This window comes from Aplysia californica, unplaced genomic scaffold (assembly GCF_000002075.1).
Source record: "Aplysia californica isolate F4 #8 unplaced genomic scaffold, AplCal3.0 scaffold00387, whole genome shotgun sequence".
In the NCBI taxonomy this organism is placed as follows: Eukaryota; Metazoa; Mollusca; class Gastropoda; order Aplysiida; family Aplysiidae; genus Aplysia; species Aplysia californica.
The window spans coordinates 648,728-665,704 of NW_004797657.1; the positions used below are offsets into that span (position 1 = coordinate 648,728).

At 37.1% G+C, this 16,977-nt stretch overlaps 2 protein-coding genes across 2 annotated transcripts in view; one reads left to right on the forward strand and one right to left on the reverse strand.

Moving 5' to 3' along the window:
- The window catches only part of LOC101857501 (general transcription and DNA repair factor IIH helicase subunit XPD), a 46,389-nt gene that overhangs the window by 9,989 nt on the left and 19,423 nt on the right, over positions 1 to 16,977 (reverse strand). Inside the window, exon 18 of the mRNA XM_013085559.2 lies at positions 14,341 to 14,370. Coding sequence (XP_012941013.1) covers positions 14,341 to 14,370 — 30 coding nt within the window. The remainder of the gene's footprint in view (positions 1 to 14,340; positions 14,371 to 16,977) is intronic.
- LOC101854734 lies at positions 975 to 8,545 on the forward strand. The gene is made up of 2 exons (XM_005103716.3): positions 975 to 3,757; positions 5,207 to 8,545. The coding sequence occupies exons 1-2, from the start codon at positions 1,325 to 1,327 to the stop codon at positions 5,405 to 5,407; spliced, it is 2,634 nt and encodes an 877-aa protein (XP_005103773.1). The 5' UTR covers positions 975 to 1,324; the 3' UTR covers positions 5,408 to 8,545.

The following is a 16,977-nucleotide window of genomic DNA, read 5'->3' on the forward strand; positions in this document are numbered from 1 at the left end:
CCCCCCCAGTTAAATCACACCAGAGGATACACAACACGCATAGAGTACAGCATTTAGCATAAATATTTAGTCGCAACATAAATCAATATAATTAAACTAAATAGGAGCATCGAGTTCCAATTATTTGTGGACAGTGTCAACAGTTTTCCCACCATTAAAAAAAAATCAAATCTGCACCTAGCTTAATTATATCTCACTTGACATGGACTACATAAAGCATGTCAAATAATAATAGCTCTGTTTAGTTTTATCTGTGAACCACTCTAAAAAACCTGGTAGCTTCCAAAGTTATTTGCAGAAAATCAACAAACAAGAGGAATTTCGGTAGGCCTATCTACTGTGTCATTTACTCAGATGGCCCGCCTTTGTGATACAATTCTATAGTTCTAGATCTAGATTAAATGCTAAAGCACAGCCTCTTTTTAAAAAAAGTTGCAATCCTCATAAGAATCCTCGGCACCGTTTCAAAGAATCAAAGATCAGCTCACACAAATCTCAACAATGAAAACTTTGAAAGCATTCAAACACCTTGGTATAATGATGTATTATAATGAATGGATTCTAGATCTAGATCTAGACCTAATTGAACAATTATGAGGAACACAGTCAGGTAAAACTCAAGAGCATATTTTTAAAAAGTTTTTAAAAAGACAGTTGTAATGCACTAAGACTAACTAGCCTACAGTGTTGCTCTAGATTTTACGTGGGAGATGAATCCAGAAACGTGTTCTGCGCCGCTTACACAGTTGCTAGGCAATGGTGCCTGTTCGACTTTCTTTTAAAGAAGAGGTGTATTAATTTCTGCAAAACACAGCAATACGTCCAGAATTCCCATGGTCACGTGACGTTGAGTCACGGTTGGCCTAGCCTCGGCCGAGGCGAGCCTATTTTTATTGAGGTTCTGCTCCCTTACGTTTTTTTGTTTTTTTCTTTTCCTCCTGCCCCTCCCTCCCCCAGTTCCAATCCCCAGCCAATCAGAACGTTGAACACATTTTCTCGGGTAAACTAGGTCTACTATCCAATCACAGAAACTTTACAAGTTAGCCTAGCCCAACGAAGAGACAGCACGCGAAACAGCTGTATGGGCGCAGTATTTCAACGGGAGCAGAATGTAAATCTAGGACACTTCAAGTTGGGTTCTTCATTATGACGTTGTTGGAAGAAGAGTGTCCCACAGCACAGGAAAGGAGGTAGGAGACAAAGCGTACTATGACAATCTAAATAAATAGCATTGAAAGGATTTCAGTCTCGGCTACAGCTTGAAGTCACTGGTTTTCTTTCCCTTAGGCCTAGTATAACAAGCTGCCTGATCCTAGCAGTCGACATGACCGATTTAGACATGACCGCGGGAAAGGCTTGTGGCGTCCAGACCTCCGAAAAGAATGTAAGCCCAAAAGAAAACCGCAAACAACTTACCCAAACGGTTTGCTTAGAAGTGGAGGGGCTAGACCTTAATGACAACGTCGTGTCCGAAAAAGAGGAATATATTTCTAACGACGACTCCAGTCCCGGTGAAGGTATGCACATATCGACATCTGTTAGTGCCGTGGACGCAGTATGTAAATTAAAGCCTCATGTTGATGAAATAAAGCCTCGCGTCGTCATTAATGACGATGAGGACACAACAGTAGATCAAACAGAGTCAGACAACAAAGTCAGCAACAGCAGTTCGCAACTGGCTGTTATCAAAGTCGAAGAATGTTCTCTTTCAGATATGAATGAGAATCAGAGTGCACACACTCCTGAACAATTTGACTCTCAGCAAAAATTTAATAGGCCTATTTCCACTTCCAGACCAAGCCCTGATGAGCCTGTTATAATTGACCTTGATGATTATAGTAGGAACAATATAAAATGTTTAAGAGCAGAAAACAATGAGGATCCTCGAATCCCGGATAAATGCTTACATAAGTCTGTTAATGAGCCTTTTCCTTCTGATCCCAGGAGGATGACAGACAGCCCAAAATTAGATTTTTTATCAGACAAGACTGCTTTTTTTATGATTGAACAAGATGAATCTTCACACTCTGACATTAACCATTATCTTCAAGTGCAACCATCTATTTTTTATGACAGTGACAATGAAAAATTTGATGGACTGTCAGAACAAAGAGGGTTTCATAGTCCAAACAGCCAAGCAATGCTGAAAGAATTGAATAGCACAGATGTCATTGAACCTTGCAACAATTGGGAAATCAGTTCTATTTTCTCAAATCTTAAAGAGTACCAGTATCCATTTCTGGATGATGGAAACATTTTGCAAGTCGCCCAAAACATCTCACCAACAGTCAAGTTAAATCTCAAACATGATGAACCAGAAGGGTCAGGTGTTGATAGTGGTGTATTTGGCATGTCAATTTGTGAAACAAGCTGTGGTTTTCCTGTGGAGAATATTAACATTCCTGTAGAGAATAATGCTGACACGTCATACTTTTTAGATGAGAAAGAGCTAAAGCTGTCTTGCATTGACAGTGCTATTGGTTCAGAGAGCTGCACTGATTCAGCATTAATGAATGAAACTGAAGGTGACAAAATTGATTCTCATTCAGTATTTCAGTTAGCCAGCAATTTTGAATATGGTATGGGGAATTTAACACACTCAACAATTTCCTCACAAGGAATACACCATCAGGCAGTTGACCCTGAGGAACAGTCGCCCAATTTGGCGTTTTTCCCCTGCAAAACAGTCGCAACTCCAGATGATGTTGCCCTCTTCGATCCAAACAATAAATCTGGTTATTACTACAGTCAGTACCCAAACTATGACAGCTATTACCATCAGAACACATCCAATTGTCCTGCTCACACCAGTGGCACTCAGTGGGGCGCAGCAGAATTGGCAAATGACAGTCTCCTCCCAGTGTCCTCAAAGGTGAATTCTTGGTTCGCTCCACCATCTGGTAACCTCACTAATGACAGTGTAATGCCAGAGTTGGTTCAGTATTTGCCTGCCAATGCACAAGACGATGAGGAGACAGACGATGCTGATGAATTTGACAATATCCCAGTAACATTCCCCAAAACATTTGAAGAGGATGTTCCTCAATACTTTGCCAGCCCTGGTTCAGTAGCTTCCACATCCTGCTTTAGTACTGACAGCTCTTTACTGCAAGAATACAGCCCTTCTTCTGTGTCTCAGCCACCTTCTGCTTCGAGCACGCCTGGGGTGACAGAGACTAAATCCGACCCCAACACTGACTTTTTCGGCTCATGGCATGTGCCTCAAACTGTTCTTCCGCACCTTGATATAAGCAAAACGCTCTGCCCACCTATGGCAGTACCAAACTGTTCTCTTTCAAGGGAACAGATAGATCCAAGTCTGTTGCACTTTGGTCTCAACCAGAACACGAAGCGACCGTTCCCTTCAATGGCTGATGCCATGCGCTCAGCTCGCTCATCTCGCTCTGGCACCAAAAAAGGGGTTGACAGTGACAAGCCCTATGCTCGCTCTAACGGTCGCCAGCGTAAAAACCAGATTCAGTCAGCAAAGATTTCTACTTCAACCCCCAAAAGCAAAGGGAAGAAAAAGGCCTCTGCTAAGACAAAAAGTGACTCATTGGAGCAGGCAACAAATGACGAGGAAGATAGGCTGGAGGGTGATGAATTGGTGGCGAATCGTGCTCGTCATAATGAACCACTGAGACAGCATGCTGTTTGCATTATGCTTCAGTGGTTCTACCGAAATGTTGACAACCCCTACCCAAGCAAAGCAGACAAAGAGGCTATGGCAAGAGAAGGAGGAATCACAGAAAATCAGGTCAGTGCATGTTTTATTTTGGGAATAATCTTATATCAACAAAATTAAATTTTAAAGAACTTTCCAGACATCATTGGTGTTTACAATTGAGCTTTCTAACAGCATTTCTCACATCGATGAACTATGGTGTAAGGCTCCATACTTCATTTTTCAAAATGGTCTTACAATAAGCAGTTGATGTGAACTTGTCAGAATTTTATTTTGAAGGGAATTAATACTAGACAGTAACCTCAGGCTTTTTGAAGAGACCAAAAAATGTAAGGAACTACAGACACTAAGCCCCTGAAGGAAAAAAGGCAAATTATATTAACAGTAGGCCCTAGCTACAATAGGAACACTGGCACCGAGGTGATGTCCCTGCTTTAGCTCAGCCGAATTCGATCACAGATTAGGGTCAAATTTACTGTAACCAAGGATGAATAAGGGATCGCTTTTATTGAACAGATTATCAACTGCCATTGTCAACTTACAACTACTGTGGGTCATGTAGATGCAATTTGCCAGGTATGATATTATTTTGATTCATTTGCTCTTTTTCTGCTTTCTTGTCCCCTTGTTTTAGGATTTTGTCGATGGTCTCGAATGCCTGCTATAAAAGAACTTTTTTACTATACCACATTAAATACACCATCGGAGATTGCACTCTGGGATTTATTATAAGCCTGCTATAAGCCGAAATCCTGTTATAACTTCGACTGTTACTGTCATAATAATTAAATATGGGTCCCCCTGCATGTTTCCAGCAGCATAGATCTGCAGCATTTTTTTTCTTTAAATTGTTTTGGTAATTTTAAGTTTGCTAATGATACTCCGAGGAAAAAAGGTGTATTAATTTCTTTAGACTAGACACTTACAAAATAGTATGGGATTTACACACCTATCAACACTATTACTTTATTTAAGAAGAGGCGTAACCTTTGAATGTATACTGTCTGTCTACGATAGGTCTGTGCCTAATGGGAGTCTTGAACACCCACAAAATTACCCGAGTTCAAGAAACTCACTCTGGAATTTAAACCAGGGCCATCTGTTCCATAGTCAAGCATGATACCAAGCTAATGGAGTGCCCACACTTACAAATGAAAGTAGAATGTTTGTAATATAGGAAGTTTATGTGCTCACACTGTCACTTATTACACGGGGAGAGGGGGTTGGCTCTAATGGATTTGTATTATAAAATTTTATTGTTTTTCGGTGATAACAAAAAAAAAAAAAGAACAAAACCGTTTTGAACAACGAAGGCTTAATCACTTTTACTTATATATTGTACTTGAAAGGTCAATAAAAAAATTGTACATTAAACCCCCCCCCCCCCCCCAAAGAAAAAATAAAAAAATTCACCTTTATCTCAAAAGGTAGAGGCAGGAGCCTTAATTTCAATGCTTCAGAATTTTCTTTTTTTGTTCATTTTAAATCTTATTTTAATTGCTTCTATAATGTGGGTTTCAGGTGAAATCTTGGTTTGCAAACAAGAGAAACCGAACCAACAATACCAAACCGAAGGTGCAGAAGCGTGCCATGGAAGAAAAACTGATGGAGGTGTGCAAGGACTTGAAACGGAATCATCACAACCCAATGGCAGACAACACTCACATCATTCAACAGCTGTCAGGGATTATACAGCATTATCAAACTGCCAAGCAAGAATGACCAGTGTGCAAGGCTGTTGGAGCCTTTCACTTTCAACATTTTGGTATAGCATTTATCCCTTTTTCCCTTCACTATTCCTTATGGGGATTTTGGTTATCAACTGACTTTTGATTTTGTGTTTTTGGGGGAGGGGGGTGGGGTGGATGGATAAGGTTTTTTTTGTGTGATTAAAGAATGAAAAGTATTGAAAAATATAGCCAACTGTTACTTACATCAGTATTTTTGAATGAGTTTTCAGTTTGTGTTTTTACATTATTGGCAATAGTTTTCAAAGTAGTGGACACAAATTAACTGCTTTCGTCTTTAGGTTATTTTTTTATGATTTCTTTCCTTAACAAAAAAAATACAATGTAATAAGATTCTTACAATATACTGTAAAAAATAATGCTTTTCAGTAAAGCTTAGGGTGTCACTTCTCGTGTCTTTTTCATTTTAATACTTTGTTGCCTCATAGTGAAGTGTTTGTGTTTGATTAATTATGATGTGATGAGTGTAACAGTGACACTCATGATCCTATGTGCAATTTTGATGTCATATCTGCCTAACCTCTGTTCTTCTCTTGATGTTAGTTGAATTTGAGAGTAATTAAATCTTCCTTCTTGATCTGTGATAATCATGTTGTATGGTAGAGAGAGTTTGCCAGGTTTATTATGTGTTCTCATTTGACTTGTTAAAATGTTATGTGGATCCACAGACATTTCATGGTTGTTTGTTTACCTTTTGAAAAATCTGGTGATTAAGACCAGGATGTTTTTTATTGGATGGAGTTGGAGAGAACTCTCAAATTTTGAGTGTCATAATATATGCTCTTTCTCCGTGCTTTGGAGAGACAGTGAGAATGAGGTGAATAAGTATGTACCAAATGGGTTTTTGAATTTCATTAGTGTTAACAATTAACATCCTAAAAACAATTCTTTTTTTTTTCAAAAATACAAAGGGACTTGATTCATGATTGGATAAAAAGCAACAGCTTGAGTGTTAACAAGTATAATTTTTGTATTGAACAGAACATGACAATCTACTAAACAAAAGTAGCCATAGAGGTAGCAGTGTTTTCTGAAGTGCCATACTGGAAGTCTATAAGCACAGACGGAGCTAAATATGTTTGTTGTTAGTAAAGAAGTGAACATCTAATTCTAAAGGCTGAAATGAGGAGTTTCCCCAAACTCCTTACTTGCCTGTATTCAATATTGCTTGTAATGATCTCTATGGCAAATGTTTCAGACAATTTCAATCTGAAATTTAGTCTGTAGAAGGATCACACATTTTGTGGCCCAATTCTTTATAAATAGATCTATAGACTATCCCCAGTCTGAACTTGTAAACTTATTGGAACAGGTAAAAATTTGAGTCGAAATACAATTGGATAATTTATCCGTTATAACCCTGTTCCCTCTACATTTTGTTGCTTGATCACAACTTGTTTCAGATATTTTCTCATTGGTACTGAGTTCATAAATAGAAGCACATAATTATCTCTTGGCTTGCATGAATTATAGAAGGGTGTCATTTAAGATTCAGCTGCTTTACTAATCTTCTTTCTCATAAGGTCTTATGCTGAGTTTGAAATGATATGCGTTAATTCATGTGAACTGTGACAATTGACTTTTTTATACATGTATATTTCCCTTCTTTTTCGGTCGATGATAAATGATGGCATGAAGTAACATGTCTATCCAAAATGCCTCACAAAAATGCAAGTTTGTTTTCAAAGTATGAATTTTTGTTTTTGAGCTTTCACAGAAGGTATTTCACATAACAACTAGATCTATGCCTGTCAGCGGGAAATAATCATGTTGATTTCTCCGACAAGTATTGAATTTTTCCACATTTTTAGCCCCGACATTCTTTATAAAAGCATTTTGTCTGGCTTGTCTGTGTCATAATTGTAGAACAAATTTAGCTTGGTATGTCTTTTCTTTGACAGACTGCAGTTCAGCCAAGATTTCTGGGGGGGACTGCAACATAGTTTATTGATTTCTTAGAGATTGTCTGACCTGAGGACTTTTTCAAATGTTTAATTAATACAAAAACTTATCATGTCATATTACATGTAGGCCTATATGATGGTACAGTAATTCCAGGTTCAGAAATGCTGCTCATTCCGATTACTGTCATGATATTTGAATTGAGGACATGACTTTTGACTACTTTGTGCGGAATTTGGGTTGGTTCCAGTTTCCTTATCCAATGATTTTCTTGAGAACCTAAATAGGTTAACTCTGAAAATGTTCCCAATATAGACTACAAATGAATATTTTATCTATGAAATCAGCTCAACTTTTTCATTGTTGATCTTTAATCAAAATTCAAAGAATATCTTTGCTGTCTTTTTTAAAGGGAAGACTATACATGATTGTATGAATAACGTACTGAATACATAGTCACCCCTTCATTGTCAAACTCATCATTGACATTATCAGGAAAGAAAAATGAAAATGAAACGCTGGTGGTTTTTGTTTTTGTCCCAGTTTGAGATTGTGCAGAATGTTTGTACAGAAAGTTCATAGTGCCCCACCTAATTAAATGCTCTTTTTGGAAATGGAGTTGAGTCACATATGTACAGAGGAGAGTAGTTGACTCTGAGAGTTTGTGGTGGGGTGAGGCAATGAAGTGGTTCAGAAGAGACTTGAAAAGACTGCTAGATCCCTCTTTTCATTTATTGTGATATTCTTGTTCTATGCAAAATTGTTTCATAATGGTCATGGAACTCAGATTTTAAATTGGTAACAAATTTGCAGAACTCAGCTCTGGTGCTTTATTGTATTTTTACTTTTAATATCCAGTTGTATGCAGAGTGCTGGTGTGTTGTATATGTGATGCTCAAGCAATTAGTTTATTGTGATATATCTTGGTTTGTCAGTCACACATTTACATGTCGGCCTTGAAGGCACTTTGTACAAAAAATACCAAATACTGCCACCTTTGTGATATAAATGTTTGGTGCAGGCATTGTAAAATTCTTCACTCTTTTAAAAAATTGTGTTCTGGTTCTTTCCCCCCGCTGCTACTGTTCAGTTTTCCTTGTTTGTATAACCTTTTACTTTTTCATATCTTATTGGTGTCCATTCACTGTTACTTTCACCCTGTTTTCGAAGAGGTGATTTAAAGGAGACCCCACTTGCAAAAAAAAAAAAAGAATGTCTCCAAATGGTTTATTTTTTCTCATAGTAAATTTTTGGCTTATATTTATCTATTCTAGAGTGCAACCACTAGCACACATACATTTAGATTTAGAACCTTGTTTTGTCAATTCCAAGCTTTACATATATTTTATATTTTTTGTCATCTACCTGTAGATTTATGTCAAATGCTCTTTTTGCAGGGCCGGTCAGAACAAAGTGAAAAAGTATTTGTTGTCTAAACTGGCCATAAATCTTTTTAAAAAAAAATAGTTTTGATTTAACAATAAATAAGGCATTATGATAACCTTAAGCTGAGCTAGCATTAGAGTTTGCTGTATGTTCCTATAAATACAGAAATATAAACTTGCCCTGAGACCTTATTCATCCTCCATGTTTTGTTTTTTTCTTAATGAAGGCAAGAAGGCCTTTTGGGGAGTGCTGAGTACAAAAGCTCCTCTGACCAGATCTGGTTGGGCATTTGTGAATTTGGTGACTCCGAAATGGAGAGATTTAGATCTATTGTTGTTTGTTTGATGCATTATTTCTAACTTCATTTCATGAAGTCTCTCACTTGTTGTTATTCTTCAAATTTTGAATAATTCATGAGAAAATGTACTTTTGTATTTGAAATTTACCCATATGCAATGCCATATTTTCATAAGCAAGTTTTGATTATCCCTGATTCCTCCCTTTGATTTGATGAGTCAGGATGAATGTAAATGTTTTCATTTTGTTCAATAACTTCACTTTCTAAAATGTTCCTAGCATAGTATTTTGACTTTGTATTTGGTGGAGTACAGTGCTATGTGCATTGCTGGCTCTTCGGACAGAGAAAGCTTTTTCAAGAACATATCTTTCCTAAATGCCAATGCTACCGAATGGTGGTTGTGTTTAAGCCTATATGAGCTAAAGAAGGTGGACAATTATTTTTCATGATAATTTTATTATAGTTGTCTACAAAACAATAAGTATATATTTTGTGTATCCAGCCATGCAATTTCAAACTAAAATGTGACAGAAAAGTAAAGCATGGAGTTGCTGAAAAGAACAAAAACAAAGTGCTCTGCAGGTGACTTTACAGATAACCTGTTTTTGAGATTGCATCAGAAGTTTTTGTGCAGCCATATTTTGTACTACATGTGTACATGTATTTCCACTGCACTCTATTGTAAAAAAAAGGCACTCTTTCTAAACGACTGCTATTACTAAGACTGCCGATCTCAAGTTGTAATGTTATGGCAGCACTGTCACTTTCAGCACCAAGCCATTTGCTGTTAAGCAATTATTGTGTGTTTTATTTCGTCCCAGCTGTCAGTTAGTCACTCTCAAAAAAATTATTGGGCTTCTTGGTCTAGACTACCGATTAGGACACAACATTTCAGAAGTTAAAATTGTCAAATAGCATCAATGCTTTCTTTTCTGAGGAGACATCAGGAAAGCCAGAGGCTGGCAGTCTTTCTGTAATTGTCACATTGTTCTGTATGTTTTGTTATCCTTAACAGTGCAAAATCAACCTGTCTTCCCAGTATAATTCTTTTGTAAAACTTTTTTTGTGATTTATGAAAAATCTGGGTTTTAATTTGGTTTTGTTACATTGATTTTTGTTATCTTTTTCATGAATAGTATTCATCCTTTAGATAAAGCCTTCACTTTTCTTCTATATTAGCGAGTATTCATTATGGTTATGCTGTCCGCTGGGCAGCTTTGGCTTTGAAAATTGATATGTGAGGCAGCGTGGTGAAATCAGGCGCTCGTCAAAATAATGAAATTGAAGATACCTGCATGTTTCCGAATGTTTGGCAATTTTAATTTAAAAATTTGTTTTTTGGCTCAACACCCTTTTAAAAACACATTTCTGTGTTGATATTCTGAAAAGCATTGGTTAAAGGCATACAAACTCTAAATTTTCAGTTTCCAAAGACTCTCAAGCTTGGGAAATCACCAAAGTTTGTCGGCCATTTTCTTGCTGAACTGAACCCCTATACCCCTGAAACCAGGAAACCCTCACCTCCTTAAGTTGCAAATATCTCCACTTTTATTCAAATGGGTATTTTTTTTCATCAAAACATTGATTAATGAACAAGCTTTAAAACAGAACCCATACCTCTACTTGCATAAAAATTGACGAGCGTCTGATTCCACTGTGTCATGGCGCATATGTCTGTATCAAAATTAGAACATTTGTAATATTATTGTGTGTTTTTTTACCATACCATGCAGTGTCAATGCAAACAGTTTTTATCATTTGTTCATCACAAGATGTGATGTTCACATAACACCTGAAATGATTTTGTTTCCATCCTATTTTTCTCAATGGTACTTTTTTCTCTCTAAGTTTTACTTTTTAAAATGATTCACTTCATCGCTCTTTTCCTCCTCTACAGGCCAATTTCATTTCACAGTGTCCAACTATGCACTGACTTACACATGTTGTGCAAATTGAGTAACCAGAATTTTTTATATTTTTTACAAAGATTTTTTTTGGTCATGCTTATGTGAATGACGATCCACCAAAACATTTTCAGTTTCTTGACAAACATACTGTACTGTAAGCATAGTTGTTTTCTAGGAGAATATTTCTCTGGCTCAGTTTTTCTAATTTATTTATCAGTGTAGAATACAACAATACCATGCATTTTTAACAAATTTGATCCTCACCTGAAACACAGGGTTGCTGATTTCATAATAAAATGTTGATTTCTAGTCTATATACAGATCTTCAGTGTTCAAATCTTCGTTGTCATTAGTTGTATTTGATCTGGTAAAAATTTCTTTGTGTGAACTAATGGCTGTGAACCTACTTAACATAAACTACTCTGAACCACCAATAAGAAAATATCAGTCTATCTTTCTTTTTCTCTCCTGCGTTATGTTAATTTTTGTCAAACCGAGTTTGGCTTTCCTTGAAGAAAGGCTCTGTAAGGGGAATGAGAAGCAGACCACAGTTCGAATATGCTAGGGCTCTTGTTTCTGCTTCAAAGAACCAGTACATCTCATATCTTTCAGTCAAAGTGAAACTTACACATCACACTGGAAGTCTATAAAATTTGTTCTACATGGACATGTTCCCACATATGGAGTTTGGCATGGAATTATTGATGAACCTTTGGGCTTTTTACACTTAGAATTCACATCCCCAAAAAACAAACAACATGTGAATTAACACTAAAATGCAAATTTTGTCAGCAATTTGCCAACTTTTGTCCTGTGCAATTTGAAACTCATTTTGAATGTGTGCACGATGAGTTCTCTTTGCGTACATCACACTCTTGGTAATTTTCTGTCTCTTCTGAACCTCAAACTCAGCTGTAGTGTGCTCTAATCGTCACATATAGGATGTAACTTTTTACAGAAAAAGCAAGATTTCAAAGTTGCCGTGCATCTTATCCTTAAGGTTTGAAGCTGGGACCCCCCTCATGGGTCAGGTAATCAGGTTAATAGAACCCCCCCCCCCCAACCTTTTTTGTTTTTAAAATGCTATTTATAAATGAAAAGTATTCAATCAAAGGTGATGGTGGTTTCCATGAAAAAGTTGATATATCTTATCTGATGCACATGATTTATACCAAAACGTTGGTTTTCAAGTCAACCTTAGTCTTATCCAAGCATGCATCCTATACGTGATGATTTTTTTGGTAAATGGGAGGGAATAACAACGAAGACCAAGACCAACCAGCTTAGCCAGGACAGTTAGGCTATAAGAACAACAGAAGACAAGTCTTAACATGTCTTATGCTAAAGTCAAATCGTAATATTACCCTTTGGTTTAGCAAAAATAAACACTTCTCTGCCGCAGATGAAGCTATAGGCTAAAGCAATACTTCCGCATCAATAGCAGGTGGCTCTATAAACACATTTTTAATGGTTTGTTGAAGTTGAGTACACATCGACTTTTCATAGCATAATGTTTACACTGTCGCCAGCAATTAACATGAAGCATCCCATCGTATTTCTTTGAGATAGTAAAGAGCATGGACACTACTCTCGGGACATAAAGTTCAAACCTTTAAACCTTTGCTTGAATTATTTTTTGGTTGTAAGACTCATTTGCATGATCTTATAGACCAAAGATATGTGAACATGTTCTCAATTTTAAGAATAATAGAAAGTTAACCCATTCAAACTATATCCTGTGAATGATGCTGGTCTGTTAAAAACTCCTCACGTAGACTGAATGAAGCAGATACCCAGTTCTCAACTGGGTGGACTGTTTTCATACACTCTAAAATTCCCTTACCTCCTCTTCTCATCATAAGTTACAAAATTTGTAAGAAAGGAAAGTACAATGGAGTCACTTGAACCAAACACAATTAATTCCAAACACCCGTAAACCGAAAGAAATTCATTTTTTTTCCCTTCACTATTTGAGCAATTTCTCTCAACTGAACACAGGGCTAAACCAAAGAAAACCTGGCCGTCCTGCAGAGTCCAGTTTAAGTGGATTCCACTGTACCTGTGAAACGACTTATTTCAATTTTTCAATCTTCATCAAAGTCTCAACACATAAATTCCATCAAAATCAGCAGAACAAGTTGCCGAAATATGCAAAAAATTTTATAGCAAAAACTGGAAATAAATTGACTAAAATCACTGTAGGTTTGGCAGTGCTTTATTTGACACATAACTTAAAACCTGCTCACCTCATTCCTGTTGAGACAGGTCTTTTCTCATTGTATCGTATTCTAGGCTTTCATCAAGTCTTTCCAAGATATTACAATAAATTTCAATTAATTGTAACTAATATCAATCTCTGTTTTCTTAACAACGTTTTGAACACAAAGCAATACAAAAAAAATTGAATAGCTATTAAAAGATGAAGAAAAATCCAAAATAAATTGATGTCTTTTCAGTTTTCCGACAAAGACCCTTCACAGACGGGAAAATGCTTTGTGGCCTTTGACCAAACCTAAGGCCACAAACTAATATTCCACTTTGTGGTAATGATCAGGAGAATGTAGACCTTTGATTTGTGAACCTTCTTAAAGTCACTGAATCAACGAAGAACACAAAGAACTTTTATTCCACTGCCAGGCCAGGGTGTGTAATGGGACTAGTTCAACACCCGTGAATATGTTATGCCGCTGCCTAAGATGTGGACCCTTCAAACTGAAAGTCCATCTATTGAACGGTATCAAACCAAGTTTGTGGAAAGCCTTGAAAACTCCCCAAACAACAAAAGATCGAGGACACCCATTGGGGATACAAACAAGGGTTATTCACATGTCATGGTCCAGCATGATGATATGTGGTCTATTGCAGCTGTTGCCTTCAAAGGTACAAACAAAAAAAGCCCCAATACAATGCGTCATGCAATTAATCCTTTGGTTAAGACACAGTCAATGACAGAAGAGGATAATAATTAACCTCTTTAAAAAAAAACCCACATAAATATTTCTTCACATAAGTTATTACTTTAAGCATAACGTCGATGTCGCAATAACAATGAGTAGCTCCATTTGACCATGTCACCCTCTAAGGACATCCCGGAGCTAGATTAGGCGACACAGGTAGTATACTGTAACACAATTATTTTTGGAGATTTGATGAATGAATAAAATAGAAAATATAATAATATATAAATGGAAATTAAGAAAGGTCCACTTGGCTGCATCTCTAACACTTGTGCAAATCGGAAAGTTATCTGTTGACTCATTATTACTTTACTAGTAGTAGTACTGGTACTCCACTACTACAGCTTTTAACGTAGCACCCAAGATAGAGGTACAGGATCCAAACAAAAATACTCTATTTGACAACTGGATCAACTCATTTTCTTGCGGCGACGACGATATGTGCACCATGACTTACCTGTTCATACCAAGCAGCCACAATTGTTTCCTGCAAGACAAAAAAAAGTGGCAATGCAACAGAGACAGGAGGAAAAATAACTGCATGAGAATATGTCTCTAAGGCCACAATCTAGAGGCACAATTCCTTTTTCTAAATAAAAATTAAACCCACACAGTACCGTACTGCTATGCAGTATTACATGAAGTAATATTAACATGGAAATGAAAAAAAAAGAAGGAAAAAAGCAACCCATCAGCAATTATTATGTACAGTACAGTTGAATAGCTTTCCAAAGGAATCTAAAACCGGAGACTAAAGATGAACCACTATTGTTCTGACATGTTGTTGGTCGCCTGATGAAATCGTGAATTCCACACGAAGCAAATTTTACAGGAGAGGGAAAAAACTAATTTCCTCTGTCATTTGGCGTTCAAGACATCAACTAAATGGATAAATCTAGTCAATTACCTTTTAGAAATAATACTGTAGTACATTTTTTACCGTAGATCAAAATTTTATCGAAAAAGTGTGGGATTCACGATTTCCATATATTAGAATCTCGCTTGATGTGGAAGTGGAATTGTGGAATTCACGATTTCATCAGTGGGCTTTATGAAATGCGGTGATGTATTCACGGTTATTAGGCAGTGTGTTTTCTTTTATTAGAGGCCCTGGTATGTTTAAAGATATATGAAAGCACGAAATATTGTTAAACAAAAGATTTTAAAAGACCAGTTTAAAACTGAGTACACGTATAATGTATGAAATTACAGACTGAGTGAAACGGAAAGCTATTAATTATTTTACCACTTTAAACATGTATCATTCTTACATGAATGGGATATTGTATGCAATTTATGAAATCATACTCCTTCATTTGCGTGCTCTCTCTCTTTCTATCCTTCTTTCTCCAATAGTGTGTAAGTGTATGTCCTTTTTTATTGGACTGAAGGGATGGGGGGGGGGGGGGGGGGGCGGATTGATGGGTTAAGAACTTGATTTGTATCAAACTTCTATACCCTGTGAATGACTGAATGATCATCTTTCATTATCTTACTCTTTTTGTCTCTCAGATCCTGAAAATTACTCTTTGCGATTTTTCAAGGAGAATGATACAGTGGTGGGGAACTGTTTGTTAAGTTTTCCTTGTCTCTGGACTTAAGAAGACTCTTCCACTCTTCGATAGAGTTCAGTTTGCAAAGAATTTCTCCTTATGTTACATATCAGTGGCTTCATATTCCATTAACAGTTTGGTATTCTTTTTGTCTTCCCGACGTGACAGTTTTGTCGACTGCAATTTTGGCAAAATCATGGAAGAAAACGTGATCCACAAATTTCACTTTATAGGGTCTTTGTTGATATACCACCTTGGGACCGTGTGTTATACGTAGTAGATGACACAATAGGGGTCACATTGAAGATTATGTGCATGCTTTTGAAACAAGAGCGGGGGGAATTGATAGGCAGTGCTAAAGGTACACCCCTGAAGATTCATGCAAATCATCAAAAGGTCTTCTTGCTTAAGAGCAAAGGTTTTAGTGCCCTTTCTTTGTGATTTTCTTTTCTGACATGTGAGATTCCCAATTTGTCTCACTGACGTTGTCAAGACTCAAAACTCACGCACAATTCACAATGATCTTTTTTTGGCTCATAGATCAACATATTATCCTCTGGCACATATTTGAGTAGTCTGAAATACAAGGCAGATTGTCCCTGATCTGTGCATAAAACCAATGAAGCTCTGACAGATTACAGAACCAGGGATGAAGATACAGTTTTCCAGAGCTTTTCTGGCAATAGTAGAGGGGACCTTTGGAAACATGTCCACAGATGTGAACAGAAACTCCTTGGCTTGCACGCCCCTTGTGGATTGTTTGGTGGTGCAGCTGTGTTGAGCTCTTCTAAAGCACTCTTTACAAAGTACTGGAGGATGCAGGTTGTCATCAACAAGTGTCTGAGGAAGTTCCTCAAGATCAGATGGACAGACAGAGTCACTAATGAGGAAGTATTAAGAAGAAAATTTTCAGACAGAAGAAAGCAGTGGAGATGGATTGGACTGAGCATGCCATCTGGAAATCAGGCAGCTATATAAGAAAGAATGTTTTAACTTGGGAGTCCACAGGTTAAACGATCAAGGGAAGGGCATGTGGAACCTGTAGAAAAGTCGCAGAGAATTATGAACAGAAAAGTGGAAAGACATAAAATTTGAAAAAATATGAAAAAGTTAGCCCAGGGTAGGGAAAAGTGGAAAGTGTTTGTCCGTACAGGGTGAGCCAGGCAATGATGAAACGTGCATGGGCTCTTCTACAGCAGTTTACAGTGGGTGATCCCGGTCATAGATATCAACATCCTGCAAACTTTGATCTTCTGGCCACTCTGTTTCAGATAATAAACCCAAGTGTGTGTCTTTCAGCTTGGTGTATCGCCTTTGCTTAAATTGTACTCTTTCGTTATGAGAAGACCGTTCACATAGGTCTTTCTGTCTCCCCATGTCAAAGTCCAAACAAGGACAAAGATAGTTGTTGTGGCTTTGTCTTTTAATAGTGAGCAGTCATTTGATTTGATTAAGCAATCACCTTTGGGTTTCAGTTCATTAGTTTTTTTAAATAGTCCTATCTCTTGATTTGTTTTGCTTATTGCTGGCCTCTCTCTCTC

Coding starts and splice junctions, on each gene's coding strand:
- LOC101854734 (XM_005103716.3), top strand. CDS start 1,325: ATGACCGATTTAGACATGACCGCGGGAAAGGCTTGTGGCGTCCAGACC. Junction 3,758..5,206: donor GAGGAATCACAGAAAATCAG/GTCAGTGCATGT, acceptor TGTGGGTTTCAG/GTGAAATCTTGGTTTGCAAA.